This window comes from Chenopodium album, chromosome 19 (assembly GCF_948465745.1).
Source record: "Chenopodium album chromosome 19, dcCheAlbu1.1, whole genome shotgun sequence".
In the NCBI taxonomy this organism is placed as follows: domain Eukaryota; kingdom Viridiplantae; phylum Streptophyta; class Magnoliopsida; order Caryophyllales; family Amaranthaceae; genus Chenopodium; species Chenopodium album.
This window is the reverse complement of record NC_137852.1, coordinates 42729578-42747138: the sequence shown is the minus strand read 5'-3', so window position 1 is coordinate 42747138 and position 17561 is coordinate 42729578. Positions and strand designations below refer to the sequence as shown.

General features: G+C 41.0%; 2 protein-coding genes across 2 annotated transcripts; both read left to right on the top strand.

Annotated features, from left to right (window-relative positions):
- Nucleotides 1-632: 632 nt before the first annotated feature.
- Nucleotides 633-2636, top strand: LOC145594432 (uncharacterized). Its single transcript, XM_081650743.1, has one exon. The coding sequence runs from the start codon at nt 633-635 to the stop codon at nt 2634-2636; it is 2004 nt and encodes a 667-aa protein (XP_081506869.1).
- A 12594-nt stretch (nt 2637-15230) lies between these two features.
- On the top strand, nt 15231-15731 carry LOC145594431 (uncharacterized). Its single transcript, XM_081650742.1, has one exon. It carries the CDS (start codon nt 15231-15233, stop codon nt 15729-15731), a length of 501 nt encoding a protein of 166 aa, XP_081506868.1.
- The last annotated feature ends 1830 nt before the right edge of the window (nt 15732-17561 follow it).

Here is a 17561-nt window from a genome sequence, read left to right as displayed (position 1 = left end):
AGGGGTACGTATGGGATTCATGAGTATAGAGGAGGGTTAAAACCCCATGGGTATGAGATTCTAACTCTATTCAAACCCATTCCAAATGATCCATCCAAACAACGCCGAGTTGATTCTTTGATTTGAATAAGAAAATTAGGTAGGGAGATTAAGTTATTTTAATTTATACATTATCTTTGCAAATTATCTCGAGATCCATGATTTTCATTGTATATATAATTATACATTAATTAACTACTACGTATTAGGATGGGACATATATCAAGTTGCTGGCATGTATTAAAAGTTCTTAGTTTATTAAAGACAAAATCGTTAAGTCAACATAAGATCTTTATTTCATTTATTTATTTTATTTTATTTTGATAAAAAAAATTACTAAAACTGCCAATCATATTTGCAAAGTAACTCTGTCATAGGCTCATAGTAGTGGCCTTTTTTTAAAAAAAAAAAAAAAGAAAAAAAAAACCTCAGAGTAGTGTCATAATTTAAGGTTGTTTTCCAAAAATAAAGCAAAATACATTTCATGAATCATGAGCCCATTGTTAAAACCACCTACATAATTACTCTTATCTTAGAATTTGGTCTAACCCACAAATAATTTCCTAGCTTAGTTTACCAGTTGAGATAATCAAATGGTTAACCAAAGTATAGAGAAAGTGAAACATTTGTTCGAAATATGGGATGTTCGTGTCTTCATATTAGTCAGTCTGTTTATCCAAGCATTTCTCACTTTGCTTGCTCCCTTAAGAAAATCTAGTGCAAATAGCTATCTGAGGTTCTTTATTTGGCTGCTTTATTTGTCAGCTGACGCGATTGGAGTGTTTGTCATTGGGTTGATCTCTAGCAACGATGGAGCTTCACCTGAGACGGTTAAGCTATTCGCATTTTGGGCACCATTTCTTCTTTTGCATCTTGGTGGTCCTGATACAATCACTGCTCTAGCTTTGGAGGACAACGAGCTGTGGAATCGACACGCTCTTCAGCTGGCTACTCAGGTATCTATCACTGCCTATGTCTTTTTCCAATCATTTCGAGATAACAATTTGTGGTTGCCTACGGTATTTATGTTTGTTGAGGGAATTATCAAGTACTTCGAGCGAACATGTGCTTTGTTTTTCGCTAGCAGTGACAGTTTTAGAGAATCCCTGGTGGCTGAACCCGAACCTGGGCCTAACTATGCCAGGTTAATGGAAGAGTACAATTCTGCCAAGGATGCTTATATTCCAACAGTTTTTGAAGGGAAAAATGGTCGGGTAGAAGGCGGTGTAAAGACAGAGGGACAAGATACATATGATGATCAGCAGCCGTCAATGATAGATGGTGTTACAAATGATGTCAACGACACAAATGCTAGTGGTACTTCTTTAGATAAAGAGCTGAATCAGGATGAGAAGCAAGTTGTAGATGCTCATCGATATTATGAGCTGTTTAAAGCACTCCTAGCAGACGGTTTTTTGAGCTTAAAAGATCGTAAATTAAGTCGAGACTTTTTTGCCAATATGCCGATTAAGGATGCCTTTAGGATCATCGAGATTGAGCTGAACTTAATCTATGATGTTTTCTACACAAAGTTATTTTTGTTGCAAAGGAAACGAGCTTTTGGCCGAGTATTCTGTTTCTTTTTTGTTATAGCATCTCTGTTGCTCTTCTCTGTCAATGACAGAAGCAAATACAATAGTATTGATGTTATAATTACCTTTGTGTTGCTTGGAGGGGCTATAACATTGGACATATGTGCTGCTCTTATGTTTGTAATGTCGGATTGGTGGATAATTATCATATCGTTTGATAGCAAGCTCAAAGGCTACTACCAACCACTTATGCTGATGTTTCTTAGGTGGTCAAGGTTGGCAAGGCAACCTCATCGTAGAAGATGGTCTAAATGCATCTCAGAGTATAATTTGTTAAAGCGATGCTTCAAGCCACTCCCTTCATTCATCGGCTTCCAGTACATTTCAAGAATAAAGCGTATTAGGGATATCTTACTTGGAATTCTATATGTCCAAGAACATGAGGCTGAAGAGGACCTTATCGAGTTTGTCATAAAAGAGATAAAGGACAAAGCTGATCTAGCCACTGAGATAGGGGAAGCTAAAGAAGTTTGCTCTGCTAGAGGTAGTTTAATTATGCAAGACGAGTATTACCTTGCTTCCGAGTGCTTAAGCCCTTGGACAGTAGATGTTGATTATGATGAAAGTCTTTTGATTTGGCACCTTGCTACTGATATCTGCTACTGGAAAACAACTGATGCTGCAACGTCAAAATATCGTAGTTTCAGCAAGGCACTCTCAGATTATATGTCATACCTTCTGCTCAGACAGCAGACGCTAGTATCCTCTGTGGTGGGTATGTCAGATACTCGATTCGAAGACACTCGTGCAGATGCTCAGAAGTTTATGAATTATGAGAGCATCAACGTCAACTGGCCTGCAGATTTCTGGTGGAAGACTAAGAGGTTCTTCAAGAACTGGTGTTGTTTAGCCATGAAAGAGCCAATTCCTTCTGAAAGAAAGGAAAATCCTTTCTTTGAGAAGTTTAGTAATATGGTGTTTGTAGGCACAGAAATTTTATCAAGTGTCGTTACACATTGTTCGGGTCAAAGTCAAATTGTTGACTTGAATATATTGACTATATAATTAATATGGGTTATTTTAGCCCGTATTATTTATTTTAGTTAAACTCATTTAGTTAATAATAAAGTCCAACAAAATGGATTTGATTTAATTCAAATGGGTCATTTATGAAAGGAGGTGGAAATAGATATGAGGCCCATTTAGTGGTCATCTTGAAACCCTAGCTTGGGAGAACCCTATAAATAGAACTCTCCTCCCTCATTTGACACACAGGAAAAATCCAGAGAAACACCTCAAAACCTCTCTACTAAAAAAATCCTCTCTAAACTTCTCTAAAAAAACCAATCACAAGAACTAGAAGAAGAACAACAAGCACCGGACGTGCCGTTCCATTCTAGAAGACCAACCTTGATCGAGATCAAGCCTTTTCGGCCCTCTATCAAGGAATTCCAGTGTCGACTACAACAAATCGAGTCATCTAACGACGTAGCGTGGAAATCGAATCAGTGGATTACATTAGAGATTGTACTCAAATTTATTATATTAATAAAATTATATTTGTCGCATTTATTTTGACTATTTTGTAGACTCAAAATTTGTGTTTACAAATTTTTGGCACGCTCGGTGGGACAATTTCTACCGCTCATCTCCTTTTCCACGTCAAGTCTTCAACAATGGCTTCAAACAAAAGCACCGCTCAACCTTCCGCCAAGGATCTCTCGTTCGCTCAGCAAAGGGCTGCGGAGTTGGCTGCACTGTTCAAGGACGACGGCTTGCGCACTAGAGGAATGAAGAGGAGGGCCGAATTTCAGGAAGCTGCCGCGAGACTTCGAACTGCTATCGTCCCTACTAAGCCAAGCACGAGACCCCGTGGACGTTCCTCCTCAAATCTGTCACTTCCACCAAGCCTTTTCTGCACTTCTCATGAGATTCCGGTGTTCGGCTTATTCCCTCCTGCTGAAGGTGAACCTTCCGCCTCTACACATGACTCAGAGAGTACTCCACCTGCCAGATCTGAGAAGTTGGTTATCCATACCAGCCCGCTTTTCGATGCCTTCGACGAAGGAGATCAAGGAAGCAGTTGTGCCTCATCTCCTTCAACTCCACGACAAACTCCTGATATGATTGAGTTTTCTCAATCATCACAAACAACTATTGCTGCAGTTATGGTAATTGAATCCAAGACCATGGAAGAACAACTTGCCGAATTGAAGGGCCTCCTTCAAAAGTTAATGAAGGATGGAGAAGAAAAAGACGAGCAGATCAAGCAACAAAATGAGAGGATCTCTGCTTTAAACAAAAAGCTTGAAAAACGTCCAAAGGAAGCAAGCGATTCGGAAGAGGAAGAAGTACACTCCGAGGGAGATAGTTCCGAATTGAGTGCTAAAAGTGAGTCCACATTCACCATCCAGAAGATCCAGGATATGATAGCAAACGCTATCAAGAACCAATTGGGAGAAAGTTCTCGCGGCAAGAAGCTATACGAGAAGCCATATAGCAAGAGGATCAGCAAATTGAAGATGCCTAAAGGGTATCAACCCCCAAAATTTCAGCAATTCGATGGAAGAGGCAACCCTAAGCAGCACATTGCTCATTTTATTGAGACATGCAACAACGCTGGAACGGCTGGAGACCTGCTTGTCAAACAATTCGTTCGTTCCCTTAAGGGAATTGCGTTCGATTGGTACACTGATCTCCCTCAAGAGTCCATCGACAGTTGGGATGACATGGAGGAGGAGTTCAAGAAGAGATTCTACTGTACACGACGCATAGTTAGCATGACCGAATTAACCAAGACTGAACAATGGGAAGATGAACCAGTGCTGGACTACATCAGTCGATGGAGAGCTTTAAGTCTAGAATGCAAAGATCGTCTATCGGAAACCTCTGCTGTCGAAATGTGTATCCAAGGGATGAATTGGGATCTGCTGTACATCCTACAGGGGATAAAACCAAGGTCCTTTCAAGAATTAGCAACTCGAGCCCATGATATGGAGATAAGCATCTCAAGCCGTGGTACAAGCTCTTCAAATTTCGTCAGGAAAGAGAAAAATAATTTTAAGAAGACGGAAAAGACCAGCAAGAAATCTACCAAAGAGTCATTGGCAGTCTCCACCACATCTGCTCCAATAAAAATTTCTGGCAAGCCAAAGAGTGAACAAAAGAGAGAGTCATCTTTGAAGGATGCAAATACAAAGAGAGAAGGGCCCACCTTAAAGGAATTGCAGGCAAAAAAGTACCCATTTCCAGATTCAGATTTGTCAGGAATGCTAGACGACTTGCTCGAGAAAAAGATCATCGAGCTACCTGAGTCTAAGCGCCCCGAACAAATGGGTAGAACATCAGATCCAAACTATTGTCGATACCATAGATTGGTGAGTCATCCCCTCGAAAAATGCATCACTCTCAAGGAGAAAATAATGAGGCTCGCAAAAGAAGGAAAGATCGTGCTAGATTTAGATGAAACAGTAGGATCCAATCATACCACAGTTACCATGGATGCTTCACCATGTGAGCGGCATGCACAAATCATCCAGTTTGGGAGTTTGGAGCCCGTTGTCATAAAAGTAATGAAGTTCAGCCCAACATTGCATTCAGATCCTACTCCATTGCCGTATGAAGAGGAAGAGGAAGGATGGACGTTGGTAACCAGGAGGAAGGTAAGGAAGCCAGCTACATCCATTTCACAACCTTCTAAGAAGCACCAGCAAACAAGGAAAGCTCTTGGAAAAGCGGAGGAAACGAAAAGAACGAGGAAGCGACGCGCTGTCCCTCGTGGAGAAGTAAAGCCCTGGATGCCAATCACATTAGATAAATTCTTCCCTCGAAATTACTTCAGTGAAGCTTCTGTTGATGTAGTGTCTTGTTACATGGCGGAAATAAAAGATGGAGTTGAGGAAAGTCAACCATCTACAAATCTCGAACATTCAGGAGATCCTGAAAGAGACTCGAAGATTCTTGCGTTATTAGACACAGTCCCACCTCGTATGGGATGGCGCCAAGCTTTGTCTCTACTAGAAGAAATGCGATTCGCTATGGCACGAGCTATAGAAAATCCCACTCATTACACATCAAAGGAAAATATCGAACAAGGTATCTATGAGAACCATCCTGACCGATGTGCAGCATGCAGTGCATCTTTGGCTTTCACTGATGAAGATCTTATGCTTGGTTCGAAACCCCACAATAGACCTCTTTTCGTTTGTGGATACATCCGCAAACAGAAGGTTAATCGCATACTCATAGATGGAGGCTCCGCAGTGAATATCATGCCAAAATCTACTATGAGGAAGTTAGGAATCACCGACGATGAATTGTCTCAAAGCCGCCTCATGATTCAAGGTTTCAACCTCGGGGGGCAACGAGCCATCGGCATGATAAGAGTCAATTTAACCGTTGGAGAGATGACTGCAACAACAATATTTCATGTCATTGATTCAAAAACTTCATACAATTTGTTGTTAGGGCGACCATGGATGCACGAAAACGGAGTAGTAGCATCAACCTTGCATCAATGCTTCAAGTATTACAAGAACGGTGAAAGAAGGGTGAGCGCAGAGGTGAAACCTTTCTCAGAGGCCGAATCACATTTTGCTGATGCGAAGTTCTACATCGATCAAGAAGAGCCAGTTGAAGTAATGCCATTGGAGATAGCCTCCACAGGAAAACAAGCTCCGAAGAAGCAACAAACGAAAGAAGACCCTCCTTCAAAAGAGGTCTTGAGTGAGAAGGTTGAGGAAATCAATGAGAAAAAAAGTATAGAAGTGAAGTCTAACTCACATGTTCAAGTGCTACGTTACATTCCTATGTCACGTCGCAAGGAGGGTCAAACTCCATTCGAAAAATGCGAAGTACATGTCGCTCCTAAGAAAGTTGAAAGCAAGTTATCTTCATTAGATGAAAGCATGACTTTCCCGGTTCGACGAGTAAGCAACCAAAAGATATCTAACCCCCCATCTGCAAGCCTTGAAAATATATCGGAGATGCCTAGCGCTAGGAAAGAAGGATTTGACCCGGTTGCTTACAAATTGATGAAAAGCTCAGGGTACGATTTTTCTAACCCAGAGCCCATGGGAAAGGTCATCGATGCTGCCCCCTACGGCCTGAACAAATCTCAACAGCAGCTGCAACAACAAGGTGAGCGTGTTTGGGTGAAAAAAGTTGGATTGGGTTTCACGGAACCCCAACCGGTGAAGATCTCGGCTCGAAGAAAGTCGGTACAAGCATCCCAGTATATTGCAGTGGAAGAAGTTGAGGAAAGTGTAGGTGAAAACACTACACCAAAACAAAGAGGATCTGTCTTCGATAGGATTCAACCATCATTTACTAGACCACATCATTCAGTTTTTGATAGGTTAGAGGGTCCAAGTCTTGACTCATCAGAGTCCATATTTAGTAGATTGGGCGGTCAACCAAGAGGCATGAAGAAGTCTAAGGGCGTCTTCAAAAGATTAAGAGTGGCAAATAAACCCATCAGCCGTCGCCTACAAAACATGCAGGTCAAGAAGCATAGGAGAAATGTCTTCGACCGGCTAGAGAACACTGGAGCCATCTCTAAATCACAATGTCAGCTGAAAAGGAACGTAAAGAAATTTGAGTTGGAGAATGATGTCAAAAGCATTATCCCATCTCGCATGAAGCGCCTCGATCTACTGGACGTAAAAACAGGCAAAACCCTTAGTGTGAAAGGACGTACAGTGATTCTTACCGGCCAAAAAGTACTGACTAATCGTGAAGATGATGACCGTGAGAATATCCTTGCTACTTCCAACCACATCACTGTCTCGGAAGAAAATATCTTGGATGGAGAGGTGGAGCCAACAGAAGCCCCTAAGACCCTTGAGGATGGGGGGCAATCCACTGTTGATGATCTAAAGGAATTGAACCTTGGTACCACGGATGAGCCACGCCCTATCTATGTAAGTGCTCAACTCTCTCCTAATGAGAAAAAAGCTTACTTCGACCTGCTCACGGAGTACAAAGATGTGTTCGCATGGAGCTATAAAGAGATGCCGGGGCTTGATCCTAAAATTGCAGTTCATCGTCTGGCGATCAAAAAGGGAATTTCATCAAAGAAACAACCTCAACGACGCTTTCGGCCCGAATTGATCCCTGAAATTGAAGCTGAAATCAATAAACTCATCGATGCAGGCTTCGTTCGTGAGGTCAAATATCCAACTTGGATTGCAAATGTCGTCCCTGTAAGGAAAAAGAACGGACAACTACGTGTTTGTGTAGACTTTAGAGATCTTAACGATGCGTGCCCAAAGGATGATTTCCCTTTGCCTGTCACTGAGATAATGATCGACGCTACAACAGGACACGAGGCTTTATCCTTCATGGACTGCACTGCGGGTTACAATCAAATTCTCATGGCGCCTGAAGACCAAGAAGCAACTGCTTTTCGTACACCAAAGGGAATCTTTTGCTATAAGGTGATGCCTTTTGGCCTGAAAAATGCAGGGGCTACCTACCAAAGGGCGATGTAGAAAATTTTTGAAGACATGATGCACAAAACAGTTGAATGTTATGTTGATGACCTCGTTGTTAAGTCAAAGAAGCGGGAGGACCATTTACTTCATTTACGAGATGTGTTTGAGAAATTGCGAAGGTATCAACTGAAAATGAATCCTTTGAAGTGTGCGTTCGGTGTCAGCTCGGGCAAGTTTCTAGGATTCGTGGTGAGGCATAAAGGGATTGAAATTGATCAGTCAAAGATCGCTGCGATTCAAAACATGCCTGAACCAAAGAATCTCAAAGAGTTGCGTGGTCTCCAAGGACGACTTGCATATATTCGGCGCTTCATTTCTAATCTGGCTGGAAGATGTCATCCATTTAGCCATCTTATGAAGAAGGGAGCACCGTTCGAATGGGACGACTTGTGTCAGAAAGCTTTTGACAGTATCAAAAAATACTTGTCAACTCCACCAGTTTTGGGGGCACCAATTCAAGGGAAGCCACTCATCTTGTATATTTCGGCTCAAGAAAGATCGCTGGGAGCATTACTCGCCCAGGAAAATGAAGAAGGAAAGGAGAGAGCACTTTACTATCTTAGTCGTACCTTAGTTGGTGCCGAACTAAATTACACTCCAATAGAAAAAGTGTGCTTAGCTATGATTTTTTCCATTCAAAAGCTAAGACACTACATGCAAGCATATACAGTACGAGTCATTTCCAAAGCAGATCCAATAAAATACATCTTGTCAAGACCGGTGCTATACGGACGACTCGCCAAGTGGGCTATGCTCATAACTCAACACGACATTACGTATGTACCCCAAAAGGCAGTTAAAGGTCAAGCTCTAGCCGATTTCTTAGCCGATCATCCAATTCCGTCACATTGGGAGCTTTCGGACGAGCTTCCCGGCGAAGAGGTGTTTAACATTGACATCCTTCCACCATGGGAGCTATACTTTGACGGAGCTGCACGACGAGATGGTGCCGGAGCTGGTGTCGTCCTTGTGTCACCAGAGAAACATGTCCTTACTTATTCATTCTCCCTAGCAAACTTGTGCTCGAATAACGTTGCTGAGTATCAAGCGCTTATTTTGGGATTGCAAATGGCAAATGGGATGGACATCCAGGATCTCGATGTATATGGAGATTCCATGTTGGTAATCCATCAACTTCTTGATGAGTATGAGGTTAAGAAAGAAGATTTGAAGCCTTACCACAAGTACGCTTCGCAATTGCTGGAATCATTTGAAAGCGTCAAACTCCAGCACGTTCCAAGAAGTGCCAATAAGATAGCTGACTCTCTTGCAAATCTTGCAGCTACTTTGGCACTGGGGGCAGAGGAGAGCACGACAGTTTCCATCTGCAACCGGTGGGTAGTGACTTCTTTAGAAGACGAAGAGACAGAAGATGCGTGTATTGTTTCGGTCTACGAAATAAACGCGGTGGATTGGCGTCAACCACTCATTGACTACCTAGAGAATGGAAGACTGCCAAGAGATTTAAAGCACAAAATAGAGATTCGACGGCGAGCGCCACGCTTCATCTATTACAAGGGGACACTCTACAGGCGCTCTTTCCTTGGAACTTGGTCAAGATGCCTTGGAGATGAAGAAGCTGCTAAAACTATTGAGGAAGCTCATTCAGGAGTTTGTGGAGCACATCAGTCTGGTCCGAAACTGCATGACCGTATCAAAAGGATGGGATACTATTGGCCCACGATGGTACAAGATTGCATGGAATTTGCAAAGAAATGTGAAGCTTGTCAATTTCACGCAAATTTTATACATACACCTCCAGAGCCGTTACATCCTACTGTGACGTCTTGGCCGTTTGAAGCATGGGGTCTTGATGTTGTAGGACCAATTACACCAAAGTCGTCGGCTGGTCATGCATATATCCTTGCTGCTACAGATTACTTTTCAAAATGGGCAGAAGCCATCCCTCTACGCGAGGTAAAAAAGGAGAATGTGGTGGATTTCATCAGAAACCATATTATTCATCGATACGGCGTACCGCGATACGTCATCACAGACAATGGCACTCCATTCGTTAACAGATTGATGACCAGTCTGTGTGAAAAGTTTAAGTTTGCACAACATAAGTCTTCGATGTATAATGCTCCTGCAAATGGACTAGCTGAGGCCTTCAATAAAACTCTCTGTAATTTGCTTAGCAAGATAACGAAAAAGCAGAAACGAGATTGGCATGAGCGGCTTGGTGAAGCTCTATGGGCGTATCGAACAACCTACAAAACTGCGACCCAAGCAACTCCTTACGCATTGGTGTACGGTGTCGAAGCAATCGTACCGTTGGAAATACAAATCCCGTCGTTGCGTGTAGCCATACAGGAAGAGCTTACTGGAGAAGAAAATGCTAAACTCCGATTGGCTGAATTAGAAGCATTGGATGAGAAAAGACTCGAAGCTCAACAAAGTTTGGAGTGTTATCATGCTCGACTAACACGTGCATTCAACAAAAAAGTGCGTGTACGTTCATTCCAGGTTGGAGATACTGTTCTAGCCGTTAGGAGACCCATCATCACTTCCAGAAAGACGGGGAACAAATTCAGTTCGAAATGGGATGGTCCTTATATCGTCCAAGAAGTATACACCAATGGAGCGTATAAGATCGTTGATGCAGACGGGTTACGTGTAGGCCCTATCAATGGAAAGTTCTTGAAGCGCTACTACCCCTGAAGTACCAATAGATGTAATAAGCTCCTAAGCAAGAGCCTAAACTGCGTAGAAGAAAAAAAAAAAAGACTTGATGAACTACGTTGGCTTGATCTTGTAAGGTGGACTTCCCGCTTTACAGGTACGTAGGCAGCTTGAAGACACATTAAAACTTCGAGTCCAGCCACATCAAAAAAAAAAATGCACATTTTTGAACTACGTTGGCTTGATCTTGCAAGATAACCTGTTTATTTAGCAAGTACGTAGGCAGCTTGAAAGAAAAATATCAAGTGCAGCCACATCAAAAAAAAAAAAAAAAAAAAAAAAAAAAAAAAAAAAGCATCATCATGCCTTGCAACGCTCCTGGCCCGCAAGAGCTTAAACTGTGAACGACTAAATAAATAAATAAAAAAAATAAAAAAAAAACCTTGTACGTGTCAACAGCCCTATAAGGAAATAAAGACGATATAGTGGTAAAAGGAAAATGGATAATCATTATTCATTTCATGCTACCATGAATCAAGTCAAAACAAAAGTTCAAAAGAAATAATAATAATAAAAAAAATGACTATGGCATCCAATCTAAAGTCTTCAGGGCGTCACGTCGAGCATCGTAGATCTTCTCAACCTCAGATAGCTTGGACTGCGCTTCCTTGATGGTCGAGACACTATGCTCAAGAGAAGTATGCGACATCTTCAAGTCATTTACTTTCTTTGTGCATTCCGCAAACTGATGCTCTGAATCTGAAACAAGTGATGCAAGAGTAGCTTCCTTCTCAGTCAAGCTAGCAATTTCTTTCACCAATTGAGCTTTCTTCTGCGCAACCTCCTCAATCTCTTGGTGAAAAGTTTCAACTTTCTTCTCATTCTCCTTTTGAAGGATAACTGCCTTGCTCAGCTGAGATTCCATCGTTGAAAGTTGTTTCTCGAGGTCTCCTAAAGGCGCCTTCCCTTCACATTTTTCTCGCTGAGCATGGAGTTGTGAAGCAATCTCTACATAGCTTCTCACAGATTGTTCAAAACTGGAGCTATCGATCTTTTTGGCTCTAATGTACTGGTATGCCTCAATGAATTCTTGATCAAGCTCGTGAACTTCATCTAAAGGGGTTGCAAGAAGTTTCCCTTTTATCTCTTCAACCATAAGGCGCGCAGCATATTTGTCGATCTTCGATATCGTGTCTTTTACATTGAAAGCAGGGGTCTTCGCCGAACTAGGAACGGTAGAGGAGGGACCGTATCCATCAATCGCCATACTTGCTACGACACTAACGAAGACTGGATCCTGAGATGCATCAATTAAATCTTGGTTTAGTGGAGGATCGAAAGTGCCATTACAAGCTTCCAACTCGTCTGAAAGGTTCATGGGCTCGTGATTGACCTACAACAAAAAGGGTCATTGAGTTACACACCTAAAACAAAAAAAAAAAAAAAAAAAAAAAAAAAAAAAAAAGGTACCTGTCCTTTGTCATTCATAATCTCATCATAACAATCGCCAAGAACATCATGAAGGACAGAAGCTTCGCCTGGAAGAATAGCTTTGCTGGGGGAGTTCCCTTTGTCATTCTCTTTTTCTCTCAAGGACGGGGGCTTCTCACAAAGCTTGTTGAGCTTCACCTTCAATCTGCGTTTGTTGTTTGAATCGACGCCTGATTTTCCAACTTTGTCTCCCAAATGGTCGCTATCATCTTTCCTCTTCTTAGACTTGATTTGGCTATGAGTTACAGGAGCATCTAGAGGACTTGGCGAACTGGAAGTTGAAGATGTTCGGGGGAAAACCGAGGCCCACCATGCCGCATAAGCAGAAGTGACTCGAGACTGGGAACTAAACGGACGACTCGGAATGAAGAACTCAGACTTTGTGCCTAACTGGGTGCTTGCTTGGAATAATTGGAACACACGCTCTGGGGTAATGGCATCTACCTGTGGCTCAAGTTCACCGGGTACCCCCTGGTAGAAACCAAATTGACGACCAAACCTATGAGGGCTATACGACTCGATCACGTAACTATCATCATATCTTAGAGTCACATAGCAAGACCTCATCGAGATGAAGTAGTCAGAAACTCGACGTAAACATTGGTTGTCATCTACAAATCGTTTATCTTTAGATTCACTTTGACAAGTTGCAAGCCAGTTGATCGATTTACCAGAGCGTATAGTTGATCTAGCATCAGAAGGTGACGAGTGAATGATTGCATCAGGGCCTTGAAATCCAATCATATGGGCACCGGCATACTGGTGAGTAGACATTCGATGGCTTCGAAAGTACTTTGCTATCCATATATGGACATAATGTGCTGGGAAGAATCCCGGACGTCTCCCGGGCGCTGCAGAAGTCGATAGCTCGTTCAAGCCTCTGTAAATGCTGGTCAAAACTGGAATAGCCAAAGATATTTTACGACCACTTGCAAGTGAAGATGCAGGCTTGAAAACTCCTGGACGAATGAAGCCTAAGTCTTTCAATGGGAGGACGAAAGCACACAGCCAGCAGGAAAGAAAAGCAGCAAGATAAGTCTATTTGCGATGCGCCTCGGGAATACCTAAGATGGTAAAAGCTTCATGTACATCATCGTTCCATTGGAGAGTCTCACTCGCAGTAGCAAAATTGGCCATAGGCACTGGAAGTACGTGATCTTTTCTGTCGTCGGAAGAAGTCGAATATCTTGAAGCACCACGAAACCAAAATCGACACCAATTTTCAAACTTGACGTGGGTTCCGTGGGACTTTACAGCAATGTGTTGATAGGCCGCGAAAAGGTACTTGCAACTATAAGGAAGATACAAAGAGCCGTTGTTATCATACCCTTCTAACTCCATGGCAGATGGGACGACCTCGTCATAGAAAGAGCCATTTATCGGGAGTCCGCTGAGGTAGTGCAAGTCCCATAAACTGATGGAGACTTCGCCAACTGAAGTGAGTAATGTGTTGGTCGTCGAGCTCCACATCTCACAAAAGGCTTGCATGTATGGAGTGTTGCGTTCATAACAAAACATAGAGGCATAAACAGCGTCAAGGATATTTGTGCTTGTAAGCATGTGTCTAAAGTGTTGCAATATGTCCTCCAGCCATTCCCAGTATTGAGGTATGTGTGAGAATTCAGCTCCAATGAGTAACTTCGAACCCCATTTGGCGACTTCTTTGCGAGAAATGCGTGCGGAGAGTGTGTCTAATGCCTTAACTTCAGTAGATGACCGATGGTGCGATGACTGGAGTACCTCCTTGGGCGTCTTATTCGACACTTCAAAGACCTCTTTCCACCAGTGTTTTAGACTTGTTGAAGGATGTTCCACTTTCCAATTCTCTGCAAAAGCTCCAGTCATAGGGCGAAAGGTGGGAAAATGAATTCCATCCGGACCCGCTGCCCCGTTAGATACACGTAAGAAGTCATCCTCGAGTGCTCCTTCAAACTTGAATTGCGCCATGACAATCTGCGAAAGTGTGACTTTATGTGAGAAATCATGGTGGGTATATATATTAAAAAAAAAAAAAAAAAAAAAAGAGAAAGAAAAAAATCACGTGTAAATAGTCTTTAGTTTAGTTGATAATGTCATCACCATGTTATTTATTAAAAGAACAATAGAAAAATAATAATAATACCAAAAAAAAAAAAAAAAAAAAAAAAATAAAATAAAATAAAATAATTATAAAAAAAAAAAAAATAAATAAAAAAAAGAAGAAGAAGTTACGTGGTTTGAAAGTTGGTGATTTTAGCTCATCATATGATCATGTATTATTTTATTAAAAAAAAAAAAAAAAAAAAAAAAAAAAAAAAAAAAAAAAAAAAGAAAGAAAGTGGCGTCTGACAATACTAGTAGCTTTGTTCCCCACTCAAACTCTTCTTCTCAAAAACACCATTGAATCACAAAGTACAAAAAAAAAAAGCCATTAAAGCAATTCAAGTAAGCATACCCAGTATCAAGTTTCCCGAATTTCTACTCCGATCAAGATGACGCGAGGCTGGATGTAGCTCCGATGTGTGGTGGCCGAGATTCCGGTGGCGGTTGGACCCGAATGCAGCTCCGACGTGAGGGGGGTCAAGACTCCGATGATGAACTCCGGCGTGGCGTGTCAAGACTCAGGTGTCGATACTCCGTAGTGCGGCCTGACGAGATGAAACCAGAGGTGGTAGTGTTGTACTTCTGATCTTGATGTCGAACCGATTGCGGGGTCGAATGGGTTTCAAAGCTCCTGCAATGTTGTTGTACGAGGTGTATGTGGCCGGTATCTTGAGGCTTCCGAGACGGACGATGCTAATTAAACAATACCAATGATTGTTTGATGTGTACAACAAGTTTGCAGGAGGTTGTATTTATAGAGCTAAAATTGGTTTAAGCTTCAAGAAGATAATTACAAGTTTTACCGATTAATTTTATCTTTAATCAAATTGGAATTGGAGATGAGGTTTTATCTTTTATTGGGTAGGATTCCAAAATCTTGGTCATTCAAAATGATAAAATTTGGGAGTCCATAAGATATAGCTCGATTATAAGATAAGTGTCGTATTTCGTCATCCGTATTCGTATCTTGATGTTAATTGGGCTTGCTCAAGACTCTCAAGAAGTGGTTTATCCGAACAATGCTCTGTTTAGCAGTGCCATCAGGACCCAGATGGTTAGGAATGTTGCTAGTGTTGAAGTTGAACTTCCAGACAGAGGAGTTGTTTTTTTTTTTTTTTTCTCATTGGATGGACCAGATTATGATTCTTACGCAGCTATAACTGACAAAGAACTAAGTGATTTTGCATTTAGTTTTGGTGGCTCCTATGTGTCAGATAAATTGGAACCCCTAAATGGAGAATTGATCCTAAACTTGCCTAGTGGGTTTAACATGAGTCTTCAAATGTCAAAGCTAGCTGATAGGAAATTTGCCTTTGGTTTGATCTACCTAATTGACAACATTAAGAGGGTTACATCAATGACAAAGGATTTGTCTCAAAGTACTTTGAATTATGCTGAACTAGTGGGAGGATATTTTGAGGGCATTAAGGCTCTGCAAGAAGAGTATGGGTCCAAAGACCTTAGGAGCTAAACCGGTTTACTCAATAGTTATTATCGGGTCAACCAAATTTCGAGCCCGATCACGATCAAACACTTTAAAATCGTGTCCGTGACCGATCTCGAGGGGGCAATTTGTAGGCACAGAAATTTTATCAAGTGTCGTTACACATTGTTCGGGTCAAAGTCAAATTGTTGACTTGAATATATTGACTATATAATTAATATGGGTTATTTTAGCCCGTATTATTTATTTTAGTTAAACTCATTTAGTTAATAATAAAGTCCAACAAAATGGATTTGATTTAATTCAAATGGGTCATTTATGAAAGGAGGTGGAAATAGATATGAGGCCCATTTAGTGGTCATCTTGAAACCCTAGCTTGGGAGAACCCTATAAATAGAACTCTCCTCCCTCATTTGACACACAGGAAAAATCCAGAGAAACACCTCAAAACCTCTCTACTAAAAAAATTCTCTCTAAACTTCTCTAAAAAAACCAATCACAAGAACTAGAAGAAGAACAACAAGCACCGGACGTGCCGTTCCATTCTAGAAGACCAACCTTGATCGAGATCAAGCCTTTTCGGCCCTCTATCAAGGAATTCCAGTGTCGACTACAACAAATCGAGTCATCTAACGACGTAGCGTGGAAATCGAATCAGTGGATTACATTAGAGATTGTACTCAAATTTATTATATTAATAAAATTATATTTGTCGCATTTATTTTGACTATTTTGTAGACTCAAAATTTGTGTTTACAAAAGTCAAAGCTGATGTACAGCCTATTGTAGCCAAGGGTGATAAGAGCAAATCTGTGCTTTTCGATGCATGTCGTCTTGCTAAGCAACTGGAAATGTTTGGAGAAAAGAAATGGGAGATAACCAGCAAAGTTTGGGTGGAGCTGCTCTGTTATGCTGCGGTCCGCTGCTCGCCGAGGTCTCATATTGCACAATTAAGGAGAGGCGGGGAGCTTATTACACTAGTTTGGCTGTTTATGGCTCACCTTGGCTTAGGGGAACGATTCCTACAAAACCAAGGCTTTGGGTGGACTAAGCTTATAATTCAGAAATAACAACATAATATATGTGTCAGGCATGAGATAATTATAATTTTTAATTCCTATTGTAGGGAGTTACTTAACATTTTTTTAGGATTAACTAGGGAATAGCTCGCGGGCATTGCCCCGGATTGCTATTGATGTAGATGTGCAATTGATAAATTTTAAGGTTTTTTCAAAAATGTAATTGTTATTGCCAAACCAAAATTAGAGTTATTTTTTGAGTGTTTTGTTTTAATTGAACTTTGTAGTTTGCACTTATATAAATTTTTTTACATATCAATAACATAGTTGATTTTATTTCACCACTTACATATATTTTGAAATTTCCTTCAATTGTTCTATAAGTTGTCTATTAAGTGATGACGTAGAAAACTACCTGTTTATAATGTGATCATGCCATAATCCCATTAGATCAATTTACAATCAAAGCCCACACAGGAAATCAGTTGATTCCATCACATGCATAAAATCATAAAATAGAAGAAAAATAACAATTCTCGAAGTTGATCAGATCACTACTCCAGTACAGTAATAAACAAATTCTTAATTAACAGATGATAAGTCCATATTAAGCTAAGTTTTATCATCAACTGTTCTTTAGCTGTATAATTTTCTTGTTCCCTGCAGAACACTATGTACACTAGTATGTATTACATCAATAATAAGTTTAAGCCAGTGACTACCGGAACATTTGAAGCATTATTTGCCTTGTAACTGTTGGAATAAAGGAAGTAAAAGACGTGTTTTTTGGTCGAATTGTTCCTTTTCTAGATTGAATAGTTTACTCCACGTATGTTGC